Here is a 19,737-nt window from a genome sequence, read left to right as displayed (position 1 = left end):
TCCCAGCCTCTTAAGAATCCAGTGTCTATGTGAGCTAGGACTTATTTGTAGCACCTGCCCAAGTTAAGGGTTCCAAAATTTTGGCATACTGAATGATCAGAAAACCAAGGTGTTGATGGAGACTAAGGCAGGTGGGGCTGATCCTTCCTTGTAAATTGCAGTGTTGTCCTGCTGAAGGTATCCTAGAGTTCTCTTTTAAATAAGGGTTTCTTAGCCAGGCGTGGTGGCGCACACATTTAATCCCAGCACTCGGGAGACAGAGGCAGGTGGATCTCTGTGAGTTCAAGGCCAGCGTGGTCTACATAGTGAGTTTCAGGACAGCTGGGGCTACAGGGAGACCCTGTCTCAAAAAGACCAAAAAAGAAATAAATAAGGGTTCTTTTTCCTCCCCTCAAGATGATGTTTGGGAATGACCATTTTATGAAACTGGTTGGCAAGCCTGAACCAGTCAGGGTATCATACACACAGCAGGAAAGAGCTGGTCTTTCCCATGTGGTAGAGTGAGGGCTGGATGGACGGCAGCTACATGACATTAGTGCAGCGTGGAAATGAGATGCAGCACAGGTAATGGCTGAAGTCCAATTTGAGTAGATACTGCTCTGCCACAGAATAGTTGTATGACTTTGTATTAATTAATTTCTGAGTCTCCCACACCTCCCTTTTTTAATGCCAAAGCCTCAGTTAGGGTACCTTATTAATTAGTTAAGGCAGCTGCTATAACAACTCTTAAATTGTTTAATGTTTCAAAGTAATAGACATTAAACTGAGCATGGTGGCACAGGCCTATAATTCCAGTCTCAGGAGGTAAAGACAAGATCAGAAGTTCTGTCCAGTGTGGTGGCACACACCTTTAATCCCAGTACTCAGGAGGCAAAGGCAGGCAGATCTCTGTGAGTTCCAGGGATATAGAAGATCCTGACTCAAAAAAAAAAAAAAAAAGTAATTCTTCTCAGGAATCACTGTAGAACTGTAGATGGGTTAACAGGGTATCTCTCCTCCATGAAATCATTCAGGGACCCAACCTGATGAAGGTTCTGCCTTTTTTTTTTTCCCCCTTTGGTCTTTTTGAGACAGGGTCTCCCTGTAGCCCCAACTGTCCTGGAACTCACTATGTAGACCAGGCTGGCCTTGAACTCACAGAGATCCGCCTGCCTCTGCTTCCCAAGTGCTGGGATTAAAGGCGTGCACCACCACGGCTGCTAAATTTGTAGCCCAGGCTGGCTTCGAACTCATGATCCTCCTGCCTCTGCCTCTTCAGCATATCCTACCGCCATGTGCCACCACAACCGGCTCTGCCATTTTTTTATCATGTGCCTTCTATGATCACACAGAAGGTCATGACTTTGGAGTCAACCAGAAGGGGAAAGGGTGTGAGGGTGTGGAGGGAACTTATGTGGGAGAACTTTATGGACTAGATCTGGAAACAACATGTACCCCTTTCCATCCATATTCCATTGGGTAGACCACTTTTTAAAAAAATATTTTATTTTTATTTTATGTGTATTGCCTGCATGTATGTGTATGTGTATTGCATGTATGTGTATTGCCTGCATGTATGTGAGTGCACCTGCATGTATGTGTCGTGCAATGCCACAGAGGTCAGAAGAGGGCTTCGGATTCCCCTGGAACAGGAGTTAAGGATGGTTCATAGTTGCCATGTGGGTGCTGGGAATCAAACCCGGGTCCTCTGCAAAAGCAGTCAGTGCTCTTAACGCTGAGCCATCTCTCCAGCCCCCAAATGCCCACTTTTTACTGCAAGGGAAGCTAGGTAATGTAGTAATGTAGTCTGGTATTTGAACCACTGTTTGTGTGTTGACTGGAAGTAATGTTCCCACCTCCAGGATTTGTTTTAAGGTTAAATTAAGATAATGAATATACAGGGCTGATGTGACATCTGGCATACAGGAAGTGCTTCATAAGCAAGGTAGTGCTTTAACTGGTAGTGCTGAGTCTCAGGATTTTTGCCCTTGGATCTCCCCTAGTCTTTTCATTCACTGGTTGGATGAAGATGTTTAAGGCATGCTGATGAGATTGTTTGATGCAGACATGTCAGGTGGTAGAACATATTTAAGTCATTCACACCTGGACTTTTGAGCTGAAATCCAACAGATAGGACTTGACAAGAATGTATGTATAAAGTCCTGCATGTGGGTCAGGGATGCCCGGACTCAGTACAGGATTGAGATGACCTACCTGTAGCAATTCTTTCTCTCACTTCTTCATTCATTCCACAATTACATACCAGATATTCACTCTGCACCAGGCAGTGTACCGGGTGCTGTGAATCAGAGATGAATCTGGAAGACATAGTTCTTACCTGCCTGGAGCTAGGGACCACAAAGAAGAGCTTCAGGGGACTGGAAGATAGAAGACGCCCCCCCAACTCTGAGGGGAGGAACAGCTTTTCTTTGAGATCTGAGATGAAATTAGCATGGAAATTTGTGTGTGTGTGTGTGTGTGTGTGTGTGTGTGTGTGTGCGCGTGCGTGCACACGTGTGCGCTTGTATGTGAGTACAGTATTCTAGGTGGATCATATGGCATATTTAAAGGGTCAGAGAGAGCAACACCTATAAAGACTTCAGGGGAATTCTGAATGGCCTAAGCAGAGCAAGCCAGGTAGGGGTGGCGATGCAGCCACAGGGAGAGGCAAGAACAACTCCAGGGACCATTAGCTCTTTTCATCCTCATCATGGTCACAAGGGAGGCACTCAGCATATTCATTTCTTTATTGTGTGTGTGTGTGTGTGTGTGTGTGTGTGTGTGTGTGTATCACAGTACTCATGTGGTGGTCAGAGGACTACTTGTGGAAGTCAGTTCTCTCCTTCCACCATATGGGTCGTCAGTCTTAGCAGCAAGTGTGCTTCCCCACTGAGCCATCTCACCAGCCCCAGCACACTCATTTTTTGAGTGAGAAGACTGAGGTCAAGAGACATTAGGTAATTGCACAAGAGCTTTCTGCTGGGAAAGCAGAGCAGGAGCTAGAGTTCAGATCTTGCTGACTGTAGAGCCAAGTCTTCAACTCATGGACCCTTCTTGGCTGTACTGAGGACTTTGGGGGTTAGCCTTAGGATGATGGATCCATTTAGGATTTGTTTGTTTGTTTATTTATTTATTTATTTATTTATTTATTTATTTATTTATGTCTTTTGAGAGGGTCATCCTGTAGCTCTAGCTAGTGTGGAACTCACTATAGAGACCAGGCTGGCCTTGATCTCACAGAGATCCACCTGCCTCTGTCTCCCAAGTGCTGGGATTAAAGGCATATGTCATCACCCTGGCTTATTTTTTTCTATTTATTTATCTTGTGTGTAAGCATGTGTGAGTTGGTGCACATGTGTAAGTGAGAGGTTGACAATGGGTGTCTTCCTCTATCACTGCTGTCTACTTTTTCAGACAGTGTCTCTCACTGAACCTGGAGCCAGCCAGCAAGTCCCCAGGATCTCTGTCTCCCAACACTGGTGCTAAAGATGCCCACTGCTATGCTGTGCTTTTACAAGGGGATTCAAGCTCAAGTCCTCATGCTTGCACAGCAACTGCTTTGCCCACTGAGCCATCTCCCTCCCACCCCCACATTTAGAGCTTAATACACAGGGTTGTGATTTGATTTGCTTTTGGTGTTTTATTTATTGGCTGAGCGTGGTGGCACACGCCTTTAATCCCAGCACTCAGGAGGCAGAGGCAGGCAGATTTCTGTGAGTTCAAAGCCAGCCTGGACCACATAGTGAGTTCCAGGACAGCTGGGGCTACAGGGAGACCCTGTCTCAAAAAGACAAAAAAAATATTTTATTATTTTTATTTTATGTGTATGGGTGTTTTGCCTGAATGTAAGTGCACCACATGCATGCATTGCCCCACAGAGGCCAGAAGAGGGTGTCAGAGCCCCTAGAACTGGAGTTACAGATAGTTGTTAGCCACTATGTGGGTGCTGGGAATAGAACCTGGGTCCTCTGGAAGAACAGCAAGTGTTCTTACCCGCTGAGCTATCTCTTCAGCCCCCCTTGGTCTTTTTTTTTTTTTTTTTTCTCGAGAGAGTCTTGCTGTGTATGTTGCACAGGCTAGCCTTAAATTCCTGATCCTCCTGCAGTCTCTCCCAGCCTCCCAAGTGTTGGGATTACAAATATGTACCACCATGATTGGCTCCCAGTTTACATTTAGGGAGAGATGATGGGATCTTAAATGATCCATGTATAGTATAGACCAGCTGAAAACCTGTAACAGTTTTGGCTTCAAGGAAAGAGGCTGTGTGTCATTTGACACAAGGTGATGGGCATGGCTGTGCCCTCAAAGACAGACATAGCTGCCTCTGGCCTTCTGTAAAGCCATGCAAGGCTGCTGGGTTTTCTGCTGCTTCCTTGAACCATCCAAGGCTGCAAGGGCAAGAGAGTTGTACTGATGTTGCTGTAGATGAGGGCTGCTTCTGGGTGGCAAGACACCTTTTAGGGAGCTTTTTGAAGGTCTCATCTCTGAGATTCAGCATTTCTGATTTTACTTGGGCATGTGACCTGGTGATTTTTTAATTTTTTTTATTTTATGTGTATGTGTGTATTGCCTGCATGTAGGCAAGTGCACCCATGTCGTGCAATGCCCTCATTGGTCAGAAGAGGCTGTCGGGTCCCCTGGGACTGGAGTTACCGACAGTTGCTAGCTGCCATGCGGGTTCTGGGATTCGAACCCGGGTCTTCTACAAGAACAACCAGTGTTCTTAACCACTGAGCCATCTCTCCAGCCCTGGTGATTGGTTTTTAATTTTTGTTTTTGTTTTATTTTGTTTGAGTCAGGACCTTACTATGTAACTCAGACTAGCCTCAAACTTGTGGCAATCCTTCTGCCTCAGCCTCCCAAGTGCTGAGATTAGAGGAGTGAACCACCACACCTGGTTATACCTTTTAATTTTCATCTGATTGGTGGCCTGATTTTTTTCCAGCTGCTAAATTTCAGGGGGCTGGGCTGGGGCCAGAGGGGCTGAGAGGGTCTCTCTGTGGCTGCAGTGATCTAGAGAAGTCGGTGGAGAAGATCCAGAGGGATGTGGCCCATAACCACCGGCTAGTGCCTGGCCCTGAGCTGGAAGAAAAGGCACTGGTGCTGAAGCAGCTTGGGGAGACACTGACAGAGCTCAAGGGTGAGTCTGTGGTGGTGAGGGGGGCTTGAGGGGGGGTCTCTGCTGTGCTTCCCACCAGTGCCGCCAGTTCCTGGTACTTCCTCCCAGTCAGCTCACTCCTCCTGCCCCCTCAGCTCATTTCCCAGGCCTGCAGAGCAAGATGCGGGTAGTGCTACGTGTGGAGGTGGAGGCTGTGAAGTTCCTGAAGGAGGAACCCCAGCGCCTGGATGGGCTCCTCAAGCGCTGCCGGGGGGTCACCGACACACTGGCCCAGATCCGCAGGTCAGTCTCTACCCAATCTCTGATTTCCCATGGGGCTATAAACTGGCCTCAGACTCAATTCCCCGGGGGTCAGTGGTATGCTGGCCAGATCTGTACTTGAATTCTGATCTGTGATCCCTGCATGCTATAGCCTCCTTCACACACCTCCCCAGACCCTCCCATCTCTCCTGAAAGATTCCAGAACCTTCCTCACAACCATTTCCCCCAGGCAGGTTCCCTTTGAGGGGTCACCACCTCTCACCAGCTGCTCCATACTCTCCCCACGATAGGCAAGTGGACGAGGGTGTGTGGCCACCCCCCAACAACCTCCTGAACCAGTCCCCCAAGAAAGTGACAGCTGAGACAGACTTCAGCAAGGGCTTGGACTTCGAAATACCACCTCCTAGTCCTCCACTGAACCTCCATGAGCTGAGTGGTCCCACTGAAGGAGCCCCTCTGACCCCCAAGGGCAGCAATCCCACCAAAGGCCTGGATGCGCCTGGCAAGAGAAGCATGGACAAGGCTGTGTCTGTTGAGGTGCTGGGCCAGGACATGGGGAACAAGCTAGGTTCACAGTTCTTACTATCACCCTAGAGTGGCAGGTGCTGAATGAACACAAGTCCTTTTTCTTAGGGAGGCACAAAAATCTGAGATGCATAATGTTGGTGATTTTTACTTTTCTAGAAGATAGAAAGCATACTATAAAGCTATGATAATTAAAGTAGTATGGTATTTACATAAAGAATGGGCTACATGATCAATGAAACAGAATGGCCAGAAATAGGCCTAAAAATCTAGTATTTAATGAAGGTGGCCTCCTTAAACCATGGGGACAGTGTGGAACACCCAGTAGGAGGCTGCGTGTCTGCCGGGGGGCTGGATCTCTTTGAGGTTCCCTTTGTATCCCTTGCAGATATGGCTAGAGAAGGGGCTGAGTCTGGGAGCTTGGGGGGTCATGGACAGGAGTCTTGACACTGGCTCTGGCTCTGCCTCTCCTCTCAAGGCTGCAGAGAGAGACTGGGAAGAGAAACGGGCAGCCCTGACCCAGTACAGTGCCAAGGACATTAACCGGCTGCTGGAGGAGACACAGGCTGAGCTACTCAAGGCCATCCCCGACCTGGACTGTGCCAGCAAGGCCCACCCGGGCCCCGCCCCCACCCCAGACCACAAGCCCTCCAAGGCACCCCATGGCCAGAAGGCAGCCCCACGGACAGAGCCCAGTGGGAGGAGAGGTTCAGGTATGGGCTTTGAGGGCCCCAGAATTAGGGCGCTCCATCCTCATGGGGGACGCACTAGGGAGTGATCATCATGTTGGCCAGGCTGCCAGAGAAAAGGGGCACTAGCCACAGCAGCCAGCCCTCAGCTGGACAGAGGAGGCGAGACTCCAGCCAGGGCTCTTCACACTGCTGCTGGGAGGCTCATGCAGGCAGAGTGATTGAGGGCTCGCCCTGTCTGCGCATGTGTGAGCCAGGCTGTGCTGAGAGCAGCCAGTGCTGACTAGTATGGCAGGGTTCTGAGCTCCAAGCCTGCAGGATGGTGGAGAGGCAGCCTCTGAACCAGAGTTGCTGCTGTCATTGGTTCATGTATTCCATCAACACTGACTGTGCAAGGTGCTTTGGAGAGAAAGAAGTCAGTGCTTGTTTTCAGGGAGCTCAGAAGCTGTTTTAAATTTAATTTTTAAATGATTAATACTCTGTGTGTGTGTGTGTGTGTGTGTGTGTGTGTGTGTGTGTGTATACTATAGTACATGTGTGGAGGTTAGAGGACAGCTTGTGGGAGTTGGTTCTCTCCTTTCACCATGGGATCCTGGGGTTGAACTCAGATCAGGTTTGTACATCAAGCACCTTTACCCTCTGAGCCATCTTGCCAGCCCATACTCAGAATTTAATGGCAGGACAGGCTGTCACATTTCCCAGGCACTTACTACAGGATGCCTTCTGGGTCTTAGTCCTTATGATTTTGCAGCAGTTGCAGAGGCAGATTCAGTCAATCCCACCTTACAATGAGGATATCAAGACTCCAAATGCTTAAGTAATCTGTCCCAGGCCTCATTTAATGTGTTCCTAGAAAGAAAACATAGGGGCTAAGTATACCTTGTGAGCTGGGCTGGAGTTGTACAGTCCTAGAGGGTACCCTGGGTGATCAGGGGCACCTCCCAGAGGAGGGGGCTTTCCACCAGAGCCTTAGAAACGAACAAGTACATCCCAACCAGTGAGTGCATCTTCCAGGGAGCAGAATGGTAAATTGGGGGGAGGGGAGGCTTTGCTAGGATCCAAGCTGGGTGGTGATGCGGAGTGAGGCCAAGAGGCTGGCATGTGCAGAGGGTGATGGAGTAGGAGTTTGGATTAGTTTATGGTGATGGAGAGCTGCTGGAATATCAAAGGCAGGGGTGTCATGGTTTGAGTGACCTTACAGCAGGTTGCCATGGGAACCAGTCAGGAGGGGGAATGGGGGGACATTGCAGGGGCAGGGCCAGATTCCTTGGAGAAAGGATGAAGCTCTTGGGTCTGGCAGAGCACAGGGACAGCTATGTCCGGGAGACAGATTGGAGCAGTACAAAGTCCCAAGCTTGAACATGGGCATGAATCCCAGGGATCTGTCAGAATGCCCATGCTGGATTAGCAGTGAGGACAAGGGGCCTTAGATCCAGTCTGACAGGCTCCCAGGTGCTGCAGTGCTCCTGGCTCACGGACCACACTTTGAATAGCAGCAAGGGCATAGAGTACTATCGAAGGAAACAGCATGGGGTGAGGGGTGACTGCTCTTCTCCCTGGAGCTGCCCTTTCCTCCTGGTCATCCCTGGTGAAGTTAGCACATGTGGACACCAGGGTGAGGGGTCCCTGACCCTAGGCCCTCACTGTTTACAGATGAACTCACAGTACCCCGTTACCGCACGGAGAAACCGTCCAAATCCCCCCCGCCACCTCCTCCCCGGCGGAGCTTCCCTTCCTCCCATGGCCTGACCACCACTCGCACTGGAGAGGTAGTGGTCACCAGCAAGAAAGACTCGGCCTTCATCAAGGTACACGCCCACTTGGTTGGCTTGAGGGGAAAAACTGAGAGGATCTTTGGGTACACTCAGTAAAAGGAAAGGGGTCAGCCAGTGCAACTTGACTTCCAGCTCGAGATCCAGGCGGGGATGTATTGTCCTAATCCTACAGAGGCCCTTCCTGACAGGGAACTGGTGGTGCCAGGGTAGGTGGGGGGTGAGCTGGTGCTGGAGGGAAGGCAAGGCCTGGGCTTCATAGGGCACCTGGGCTTTGCAGAAGGCTGAGTCTGAGGAGCTGGAGGTGCAGAAGCCCCAGGTGAAGCTGCGCCGGGCTGTGTCCGAGGTGACCCGCCCTGCCTCCACACCACCCATCATGGCGTCGGCTATCAAGGATGAAGACGATGAGGACCGCATCATAGCTGAGCTGGAGGTGGGTCAGGCATTGACTGACCAAGGCCACAACCAGACCCAGTTCCCTGCCAGGCCTGCCCCAGGGCTAGGCAGCAGGCCAGTCCCAAGATCCATTTATCTTGCCTCCTTTCTTCTCCACTGTAAAATGGGGGGGGGGTCCTAAAGTCCCTCCTGGGCAGGTCTGAGTTTTTATTCTAGTCTCTCAGATTCCCCCAAGTACCCAAAAACCCACTATATAAAAGCCCCACAGACTTGCATAGTCTGAGCTCACTGGGAGCTGAGACCTACTCCAAGGGTCCTCAGGGCAGCTAATGCTATGGGACCCTCATACCTTAGTATTCTGAGACCAGCATGCTGGTGCCCAGGGGTCTAGACTCCCAGTACTGCCAACTAGGACTTGCAAGGTTCTCGGCAGCCCCTGCCCCATGCTAGAGTCCCTGGACAGACAGGGTCCTGCCAAATGGAGGCATAGCCAACCAGTGGCCCTTGTGAGGGGCCAAGGGGTGAGGCTGGGGCCCATGCCATCTCATGCCACCACCCTCTATAGGTGTCTGGGTATCCAACCAACAGCCTGATTCTCCCTGGATCCCCTCCTCCAAACCTACCCCAACCTTCTGCTCCCCAGGTGTTTGAGAGAAGCTCAGTATCTTCCCTCCCCCCCACGCCCCGCCGCCAGCCGATCCCCACCTTGCTGTCCCCCCAGGACCTGGGGTCGCCTGGGGGCTCGGCCTCAGGCTCCCCACGGAAGGTAACGGGCCTCCCTGCACCTCTCACAGCTCTCTCTGCCTGTGCCTCCACAGCTTCCTTTCTGCACCTCATGCTAAGCTGCTAACACGCAATCCACGCCAGCCCCTTTGCCACTGCTCCAGCTTCTCGCCCGTGGACTCACCCTCCTGCACCTGCCAAGGGTAGAGCACAACTGCACAACTCATCCTTCCCTCAGGCTTCCCCGGGGGCTTCCCCTGAGACTGCACAGCCTGGGTGTCCAGGCCTGGTTCTGTCTGGTTCCGAGGGCGCTTTGTTCCCATTTGCAGTCTGAGTTTAGGCCAGGCCCAAAGCCTGTGAGATGTCTTGAGCTAAGCTGAATTTGGATCTTGCTTTGGAATTGACATCAGGTCCAACTCAGACTGACCTTGTCCTGACCCCTTACCTAGTCCCCACCTCTATGCCCTGCTCTGTGGCTCATGCCAGGGAAGGGGCTCTGCTTCCCCCCACTAGAATCTATGCCTTGCACTGGGGAGGCCAGAACAGACCAGGGAAATGGTTTTCCTACAACCTTCCCCTGCCCCATGGCCCATCTTGCCCCCTTGGGCAGGGAGCTTGGAATGGAAGAAACCCATGGCCTTCCTTGGCTTCTGGTTCTGTCTTTCAGCATTGAGAAGTTCTTTCTTCTAACTTAAGTCCTTGCTACTGTCCTGCTGCATTTATTTCCTCTTTATTTTTTTCTTGGGAATTTGGGGGTGGACCTGCTGTCTGCACCCCATGGGCTTGTGCTTGGTGGAGAGGATGGTGGGAAGGTCTGGGGAACTCTCCCTCTGCCTGGCCAGGTTGGGGCAGGAGGGCCCCTCTTCTGGGAGGGATAGCCTTCTGTGTACACACACACACACACCCTTCCCTTCCTTGTGTGGTTCTTCCTGGCCCACAGTGGGCTCCTTGATGGCAAGCCACTGGAACTGGCCTGGCTTGAGGCCTAGCGCCTTTGGACTCTGGAACTGGCCTGGCTTGAGGCCTAGTGCCTTTGGACTCCTGGTAGGGGAGCAGACAGGCATCAGAAGGTGGACAGTGTTGTCTGTAGGTTCCAGACCCTTCAGGCTCAACAGTGTGGCTGAGGCATCCACACTGGCTACCCTGGACACCCAGTTCTGCCCTTTTCTGGTTCTGGGGCCCAGTCCTGAAGGGGCCCAGCAGGCAAGGACTCTCTGGCTATCTCTCTGCATTCAGAGACACTGTTAGGCAGAGGAGCCTGGCGAGCGGGGGCCTCTTTGCCTTCCCTGGTGCACCCCACTTCCAGGTAAGCAGTGGCAGGGCTGGGTGGGCTCCCTTGGGAGGGGTGGCAGGGCTTTCCTCAAAGCTCCTTTAGTGTAATGAGCACCGGACTTGGACTCAGGCTGTCTGGGTTCAAATCCTGGCTCTACCACTAACTAGTTGAAGATCAGAGAGGGTGTGAGTCCCATAACACCTCTTACCTCTGAAGAGGGAAGAGGGAAAGTGGCAGTCATTTCATGGGTTGCAGAAAGCATTGACGAGGACACACACCATGGTGTCTGACAGGGGCTGGTACTTGGAGATAAGGATGGATTCACTCAGATATATGGTGTTCTTGTGGCCTCCTGGCCTGGGCCCCAGTCACAGCCAGGGGTGCACACACAGAAGTACATGCCTAGTGGGAGCTTTGGGAGAGTGTGAGGAGAGGAACAGGCTAAGGGTGAACTCTGCTTCTCTGCTGCGGAGTTCCCTGTGGAAGGGCTCCCAGGCGCAGGAGCTTGTGGCCAAGACAAAGATGATGGCCCCACCCTCAAGGCTGAGTCCAGCGTCTGCTCTTTGCCCACACAGCTGAGGATCTTGGTTATTTAGCTCAATTCAGCCAGTAGCTTGTATTTGCTCACATAGCACCAGGCACTTAATACAATGGCTTCATGGACTCAATTTACCACAGATCCCATGTTACTGTCCCATTGCACAGATGGGTAAGCTCATGGGACAAACCCTGAGACTTGCTTGCAGGTTTAACCTGAGTGATGGAAAAGGCACACTCTCCCATGCTTCTACAACTGGCAGGAAGCAGAAGCTAAGGGGTGGAAAGACACCTGCACTCTAGGTTCAGCTTTGCCTCCTGGGTGACATCATCAGGACCTCCCCTGCTTCAGTTTTCCCATCTGTGAGAGGAAGGGACCCATCTTTTAGCCCCATCTCAGCTCGGGATTTGGTCTATAGGGATCACACTCTTCCTCACTTTCTGTCCCCCCTAGGCTGCCTCAGGTCCCAGGGCCTTATGTGTCCCTCGGATCATCTTGACAGAATGTACTTCTAGTTCTCCCTCCCCGCCAGAGACCAGCTTGGAGGAACTGGGTCTCAAGACAGCCCCCACGCCAAGACCCCGGACGCTGGCTGGCAGTGGGAGGGCCTGGGATGGCTCACAGGCCTTGCGGGGACTAGTAGCTGAGGCCTTCTGGTCCAGTCGCAGCCCAGTACCCGGGAAGGAACCAACTCTGCAGGGCCCAGACGATGCACAATCCAAAGATCCTTTTCCTTGGGCATTAGCCCTAGATGAGACTCAGAAGCCTGCCAGTGCTGAGACCTACTCAGTGGAGACCCCCAAGGACTTTGAATGTGCCGCCCAAGCTTGCAGTGGAGGACAGCAGGCCTTCAGCCCAGGAGGCACAGAGCAACGAACCACCTCCCTGCGGATGGACAGCCTGGAGGAGACACTCCAGGAGCTGGAAGCCACCCTGAGGGAGATGGGTGCCCACCCCACTATGGAGTGCCCAGGCAGCCTCCCACCCCTGTCCCCCTGCACCCAGGTGGCTACCTTCCTCCTGTCCTCCCCTGTCACCTTCTTGCTCCAGTCTCTGAGCCTGCAGAGTGAGAGCACAGGAGATCTACCCACCTATCTCATCCTTACCGGCTTTGTCTCAGCCCACTACCTTCTGGGAACCTGCTTGTCAGGCCAGAGCCTATGGGCAGAGCCAGGGGCGGCCAGGAAGCTGGCCCACCCAGGACTCATGCCCCAGCCTGGGCATGAACCAAGTGGGGTCTGTCCCTCTGCTCCCTGTAAGCCAGAGAATAAAGCTTTCTCCTCTTCTCCATCCCTTGCTCCCCCTCCTGTCTCTGACTCTCTGTCACTGTCATTTCTCTGATTGCGCCTCTGGATCCCCAGAGCCCTTCATGGGGAGGGGGTGGCAAGGACGCCAGATTTCCTACCTCTAGGGAAACTTTAGCCTCTCACTCTGGGGGTGATGTGGACCTGGGGCTGTTTTATTTGTCATTATAGACTCTCCCCCCCATTCCAACTCTGTGTCCCCTGGACCAGATTGGTGTCCTTTGCCAGGAGTAGAGTGGTACTGGGACCATGCCAGAAGAAGTGGCTTCCCTGGGCTACTCAAGAAAGCCACAGACAAGTGCTCACACAGGACAGGGTCTAGACTTGCCCATCTCCTGAAGAGACACCTTGAACTGGGGCTCAGAGGGGACCCCAGTCCTGGATGGAGATGTGGAGCCAGGGAGGGTCTCCCTGAGGAAATCTTGATCCTAGAAACTCCACCCAATGCCTAGGGTTCCACATAGGCCTGTCCCATCCCAGCCCTGTCTCTCTTTCCACAGAGTGGTGGTGGCAGTGTGCCACCCATGAAGGTGGTGACTCCAGGGGCCTCTCGGCTGAAGACAGCTCAGGCCCCAGCAGGCAGCCCTGACAAAGGCAAACACAGCAAGCAACGGGCGGAGTACATGAGGATCCAGGCCCAGCAGCAGGTGAGGCCAGGATCTGGGGCACCCAGGCCCCTAGAGGGTCATGCACCAAGCCTCTACTATGTGTCACTGTTCTCATCATGATTTCTCTTGTTGTGAGACTCTCCATGTCAGGACTGTTCCCCCATTTTCTCCCTCTTTGCAGCCCCAATGCTTTTGATCTGGTTTAGACATCAGTTCCTGAGTTCACAACCAACCCTCTGCCTCTGGGAGCCCTCTGACTCCCCTTCTTACCTGTACAGATTCCTGTTCCCCTGTCCCTGTGGGTGGTTGTTTATCTAAGGTTAGCCTATGCCACACCTATCTCATCCTTCTGCCCTCCTCTGTACCTCTCTATCTGCCTCCATCTCAGGGAGCAGCTGGTTTTGCCCTTTTTTTTTCATTCAGGTCAGTGGAATCATGACTGATCTTCTAGGGCAGAGCAGGTCTAGTAGAAGTCCCGTGGATTTCATTGGCATGCATGGAGTTGGCAGACTTCATTCATGGGCGCCTGCTTGTGTGGCCTACTTGGTCAGAAGGTATAGGAAGGCTCTGGATGTAGCTGTTGAGAGCCCTTTGGTTCCCTTGTTCAGTTAAGAACTTTCCTGAGTAGCTTCCATGTGTCAGGCCTGTTTGGGGTGCCAGGTAGGCCTTTGCTCTGTGCAGATGGAGATTATAAGCTCAGAGGTGGAAGGTTAGGGATTGCCAAGACTGGCCACCTCCTTTACAGATAAGGGTCAGCTCAGAACAGGAGAGGGACCTTCCATAGCAAGTAGCATTAGAGCCAAGACTAGGACCTAGCTATCCTAAAGCCCTTCTCACCACAGGCCCTAGACAGCTTTGGGCATATGAAGCCCTGTTTGCCTGCTAGCTCCTAGGAGGATCAGCATCCAGCCTTCCACCAGCCTCTCCTCACCAGCCTTCACTTTTCTTACGGTCCCCAGACCCTCCTTGTGAGACCCATCCCAGTTCTTTCCTTCAGTCACAGTAGGTGAATACCCCTTGTCTTGTCCAGGAGACCCCCACCTTCATGCCCAGAAAAGCAGCTGATGGTTATGGGATGTTCACTTGTGCCAGGAGCAAATGCCTGGTGTTGTTATTTTTTTGGCCTTTTTGACACAGGGTCTCCCTGTAGCTCCAGTCATCCTGGAACTCACTATGTAGACCAGGCTGGCCTTGAACTCACAGGGATCTGCCTGCCTCTGCCTCCCGAGTGCTGAGATTAAAGGCGTGTGCCACCACGCCCGGCACAAATGCCTGTTTTAGCAGCATTCTGAGGTAGGGCCTTATTCTATTTGGACAGGTAGAAAGATCAGGGAGCAGGATGTAAATTCAGGCCATCTGACAGGCTTCCCCCATGCACATTCCTGCTCCTGCCTCTTCAGCACCCCACTTTCCAGTTATACTTCATCCTTTCTCCTAGCCTCCTACCCCCAGTCCAGCCCTATCACCTGTTGCCCAGTGGGTCAGGTGCACCCCTTCCAGTCCTGACCCTCTCAGCCCCCTCCAGCCTTGTCACCTCTACACAGGGTGTGTGTGGCAAGGCCTCCAGGGACCGTGAGGCTCTTTCCTTCCTCTTCCCACCTCTGTGTAATGTGACTGTCTAGACATCCCCCACATCTATGTGACTTTAGAGTCTACCCCGCCTTGGCACGTCCCCACCCCCCAACTCTCACATCCTCCCTCCCCTCCCGGTTCCTTTCTGGACTTTGAAAGCTTGTTTGGAGGTTCTAGTAGGGAACCACAGCTGATTATATATACCTATGACCAAAGGATGGTCATCTACAGAGGAAGGCTTTGAGAATTTCGTCCTCAGACCAAGCATGCAGCTTCGGGAGGCATGCACATGGTGTTTTGAGGGAGGAAGGGGACACCCGCCTAGCCAGCCAGATCAACCCTGGTGATCCATGGGGTGACACAAGTCACAGTCAGATTGTCCTCGCATCCCTGGCTCCTTTCTGGGTGTTCCCACTTTGCCTGCCTGCCCTGTCACAGTGCTGGCCTCCTCAGCTCCTCCCCTCCCAACCTGTGTCTGCCCCCTTGTGGTCCCCCTAGGAAGTGCCACCCAGTCCCAGAACTCCTCAGCTCCAGGACCCCCATGGGCCTCTCCTGCCCCTCCTCCCCACTTGAGGATGGGGCTCATTTGCGCTGTACCCTGCAGCCCTGTGCTCGCTGTTCCTGTCATTCTCGCTATGCCAGGCTCTTTTCTTTCCTAAGCTATCTGCTTTCTGACAAAGCAGTACATGTTTCTTGTGAAATTTTTTTCTAATTTTATTTTTTTATTGATTTTTTTTTTTTTTTTGGTCTTTTTGAGACAGGGTTTTCCTGTAGCTACAGCTGGCCTAGAACTCGCTATGTAGACCAGGCTGGCCTTGAACTCACAGAGATTCACCCCTGCCTCTGCCTCCCGAGTGCTGGGATCAAAGGCGTGCGCCACCGCACCCAACTTTTACTAAATTTTTGTCATTTTCATACAATATAGTTTAATGGTATTTAGACCCCCTCTCCTATCCTCACCTCTCCCACTGCCCTCCACCCAATTTAATGTACTCTCATATATGTAATATAGCTATTTTCATTTTTTTTGATCTTTTTGAGACAGGGTTTCCCTGTGGCCTAGAACTCACTATGTAGACCAGGCTGGCCTCAAACTCACAGTGATTCACCTGCCTCTGCCTCCTGAGTGCTGGGATTAAATGCATGCGCCACCACGCCCAGCCACTTGTGCAAATTTTTAAATAAAGAAAACAATAAAGAAGCGGATGTAGGGAGGTGTGGATCAGGGGAAGATTGCCTACTAAGCAGGAGGCCCTGAGTTTGATCCCCAGCATTGTGGGAGGGAAAACCTATAGTGTAACCACCTAATCTTTTAAGGTCAGCCTGTGACAACTGTCTCCTCTGGTCGATTTTCCAAGACCTGTGGGAACTTCATAAAAATGCAGATTTAATGGTCACTCATACACATAGCAGCTTAAAATCTGTACCCTCCGGCCAACCAAACCCCTTTGCTGCTGCCCAGGGCCTCTCAGGGTCTGCTCAGCCCACTCACTGGGTCCCCTGTCAGTTCCCTGTTAGTATGCCTATGGTGTCCATGTGTGTTCCAGCCACCTGGATCATCTGGGTGGAACAATGTTCCTACTAGTCCAGCCTGTGGCCTTGATTCAAATCTCTTTTCCCTAGGGCCTTTCCTTATCTGGACAATGGGGACAGAAAAGGCCAACAGGGATCAGAGATCACACATTCCCATGTAGGGAAGAGTCTTGCAAACCTCATGGTGTTCTACAAAGGAAAGGAGGCCCCAGACAGCTCTGACACTTGGAACATAAAGCTCATTATTTTAAAAAATTACTTTTTAAGCCAGGTGTGGTTGGCGCACGCCTTTAATCCCAGCACTCCGGAGGCAGAGGCAGGCGGATCTTTGTGAGTTCGAGGCCAGCCTGATCTACATAGTGAGTTCTAGGGCAGCTGGGGCTACAGAGAGACCCCGTCTCAAAAAGACAAAAAAAATTACTTTTAAAATTTTTATTTTCATAATGAAAGTTGAATCCAGGACTTTGTGCATGCTAGGCAAGAGCTCTAATACTGAGCTACAGCTCAGCCTTTTCTTTTTTTGAGACAAAATCTCTGCAGCCCCAGCTGACCTGGAACTTGCTATGTAGACCAGGCTGGCCTCCATCTCACAGGGATCCACTTGCTTTTGTCTCCCAGGTGCTGGGATTAAAGGTGTGCACCATCATACCTGGCTCGCTCTTTTTCTTTACAGTAGCTTTGGTTGTTGGTTGGTTGGTTTGGTTTATTGAGACAGGGTCTCCCTATGTAGTCCAGGCTGGGCTGGAACTTGCAATCCATTTGCTTCAGCCTCATATCCTTGAGGATCACAGGCGTGTACCTCTACCCCTAAATTTGTTTTTTTTGTTTGTTTGTTTTTTCCTTTTTGTCTTTTTGAGACAGGGTCTCCCCGTAGCCCCAGCTGTCCTGGAACTCACTATGTAGACCAGGCTGGCCTTGAATTCACAGAGATCCGCCTGCCTCTGCCTCCCAAGTGCTGGGACTACAGGCATGTGCCACCACGCCTGGGTGTTTTGGTTTTTTTAAAATCAAGATTGTTCAGTTATTACACTGGTAGCTAGTTAAACTTCACGTGGGTTATTGGATATAATTGCAGAGTCATGGTAGGCATGGTGTGTCTTCCCTACCCAGTGGTGATAAAATGCACACTCCCACACCCACAGTGGAGATGATTCTGGAAAGGGTTCCAGGAATCTGAGTTTGCGAGACATACTACAGGTATGTCTTCCTTGGAGGTACTGGAGATAGCTTTTGAACCACACTCTGGAGACTATAGCTCCAAAGGACAAGCCTGGGTGACCAACATAGAAGCAGAAGAGGGCGCGCGCGCGCGCGTGTGTGTGTGTGTGTGTGTGTGTGTGTGTGTGTGTCCGTGTGTGTCCGCGTGTGGGGGATTCTGACCATCAGAGCTGGCCAGGAGCACAGCTTGGTCCTCAGAGAGCTGTCTCTGGCTATTGTTAGGGATACTCAGAGCTGGGCTTCATGAGCAGGAAGAGCCACTGTAGGACTTCTGGGGCTGGAGGGATGCAAAGGGTGGTGGGTGGCTCCTCCCCAGTCCCCAAGTGGGGCTCGCTCACCCCTATTTCCACCAGGGTTCTGATGAGGACTGGTCTCCTGCAGAGGCCAGAGGGGACCTTGGCTGCTGGGCTGAGCTGCTGACCCCCCCCACATCCTGTTGCTGCTAACCTTTTACTTCTTTTCCCTCCCTTCCCCTGCCCCTCCCACCCCTTGTCCCTTCTGCCTTTCCTGGGTGGATCTCTCTGGTGTCTCTCTTCTGCTCCTCTCTTTCCTATCAGTAACCGTGGACTGACCCTCCCCACTCTGGTTTCCAGGCCCTTTGATCCAACCCTGTACCCTTCCCCCACCTCCTTTCTGCCCCTGCTGAGACACCTCCTGCCCCCTTCCCCTGCCCCCTGTCCCCCAGTTCAGGGGACCACTCTCTCCAGGCGCCCCTCTGGTTTCTCGCTTTTGCAGTTAATTTTCTCTTGGATTCGTGGAGGTTTTCCATTTTTCAAAACTTCAGCCAGGAGCCGGCATGGAGGCTCTCTTTGCTCTCTCTGACCCCTGACCCCTGTTTTTGTTCCAGGCCACTAAACCATCTAAAGAGATGAGCGGGTCGAATGAGACCTCGAGCCCAGTCTCAGAAAAGCCCTCGGGTTCCAGAACCTCCATCCCTGTATTGACTTCCTTTGGGGCAAGGAATTCTTCCATCTCCTTCTAGAAGCCCCCCATACCACCCCAGCCTGCCCCTCTCCAACTCCTGCCATCTCTCTCTGCTTCCTCTTCATGTCCACCCCACCCTCCCCACTCTCCCACATGAGGGTTTCGAGGGCACAACCCTCAGCTCTCTCTATTCATCCCCTGTTGGTGTTTTTGGTTTTTTAAATGATTCACTCTTAATTATCTTTTTTTTTTTTTAAAGAGCAAAAGAGAACAACTAAAAACCAAACACACCATCTTCCCTTGACTTCCTGTCCCCTAGTGGCCTCTCCTGGGTCCACTTCCTGTCATCCTCTCCCCTTCTGCTCTTTCACCCTCTTCCTCCTAAGTCCATCCAAAGTTCCCACCTCCCCTTAACTTCCCAAGAACACTCAGAACAAACTTTGAGCCACGGAGACTTGGAGCGCAAGAGATCCCTCCCCTTACCGGGTCCCTTCCTGGAGGAACATATGGACACTGGACCAACCCAGCAGCAGGCTGGACAATGGACAAGGGAGACCTTGGCCTTGGAGATGGCCTTGGAAGAATTACAACACTGCTGCAGTTTGACTGTTTTCTTCTCCGGCCCCAGTGGGCCTGGAAGCAGGATTGCTGGAGGGGACCCCCAGAGAGGAGGCCAAGGCCAAAGAGCTCTAAGCTGGGTGTGAGGCATAGGGAGGGAGGGCCCTAGGTGCCAGGGGAGGAGCCAGCTCCCTGTAGCTGGTGCTAGCAGAAGAAGGAGGCCTGCAGGACACCTGCTGCAGAGGGTGCTCCAGTGGACAGCCTGCCCTGAGAGGGCAGCCCTGAAAGGGGCATTTGGTACTTTTAGTTTCCTAATTTAGCACTTTAAATGCCATTAACTTATTTTATGGGGGTGGGGTGGGAAAGATGGAAAGGCCTAGAAAATGGCCTTTGGAGGGTGGGAAGGGTCTGGTTGTGAGGGAAATAGGAAAACAGAGGGGGTGGGTGGGGGCAGTGAGGACAGTCCTGATGCCTAGCTGGGAGCAACTTGACCTTCAACCGGCCTCTATGATTTGAGGGTTTTCAGGGAAGAGGTGAGATGTGGTTTCTCTGTGGGGATCTGGTGACCACTGATGAGGTGTTTGAGGGTCCCCAAGGCAGAGCAGCCAGTCAGTACCCCAGCCTGTGGACACCTGCAGTGGCCCTGCACAGGGCAGACTGGCTTTTATCTGGGCCCTGGAGTCAAAGGGAGAGGCTGCTGTGGTCCAGGCCTGACAACACCCCCCCTACCCCCCCACCCCCCCAC

General features: G+C 52.1%; 1 protein-coding gene across 9 annotated transcripts in view; it reads left to right on the top strand.

The window, feature by feature from the left end:
- Nucleotides 1-19,731, top strand: part of Srcin1 (SRC kinase signaling inhibitor 1) — a 64,302-nt gene extending 44,571 nt beyond the window's left edge. For 3 of the 9 annotated variants that reach the window (XM_017801154.1, XM_008845265.2, XM_017801152.1), the window contains 8 exons: nucleotides 4,989-5,119; nucleotides 5,233-5,380; nucleotides 5,650-5,896; nucleotides 6,363-6,597; nucleotides 8,227-8,381; nucleotides 8,626-8,778; nucleotides 13,080-13,226; nucleotides 18,358-19,731. In XM_017801154.1, the coding sequence (XP_017656643.1) occupies nucleotides 4,989-5,119; nucleotides 5,233-5,380; nucleotides 5,650-5,896; nucleotides 6,363-6,597; nucleotides 8,227-8,381; nucleotides 8,626-8,778; nucleotides 13,080-13,226; nucleotides 18,358-18,492 (1,351 nt within the window). In that variant the 3' untranslated portion in view covers nucleotides 18,493-19,731. The other 6 variants (XM_017801149.1, XM_017801148.1, XM_017801147.1 and 3 more) reach the window with 4 other exon arrangements.
- The last annotated feature ends 6 nt before the right edge of the window (nucleotides 19,732-19,737 follow it).

This window comes from Nannospalax galili, unplaced genomic scaffold (assembly GCF_000622305.1).
Source record: "Nannospalax galili isolate Female #2095 unplaced genomic scaffold, S.galili_v1.0 scaffold1382, whole genome shotgun sequence".
Lineage (NCBI taxonomy): Eukaryota > Metazoa > Chordata > Mammalia > Rodentia > Spalacidae > Nannospalax > Nannospalax galili.
This window is presented reverse-complemented; position numbering and strand designations above follow the sequence as displayed.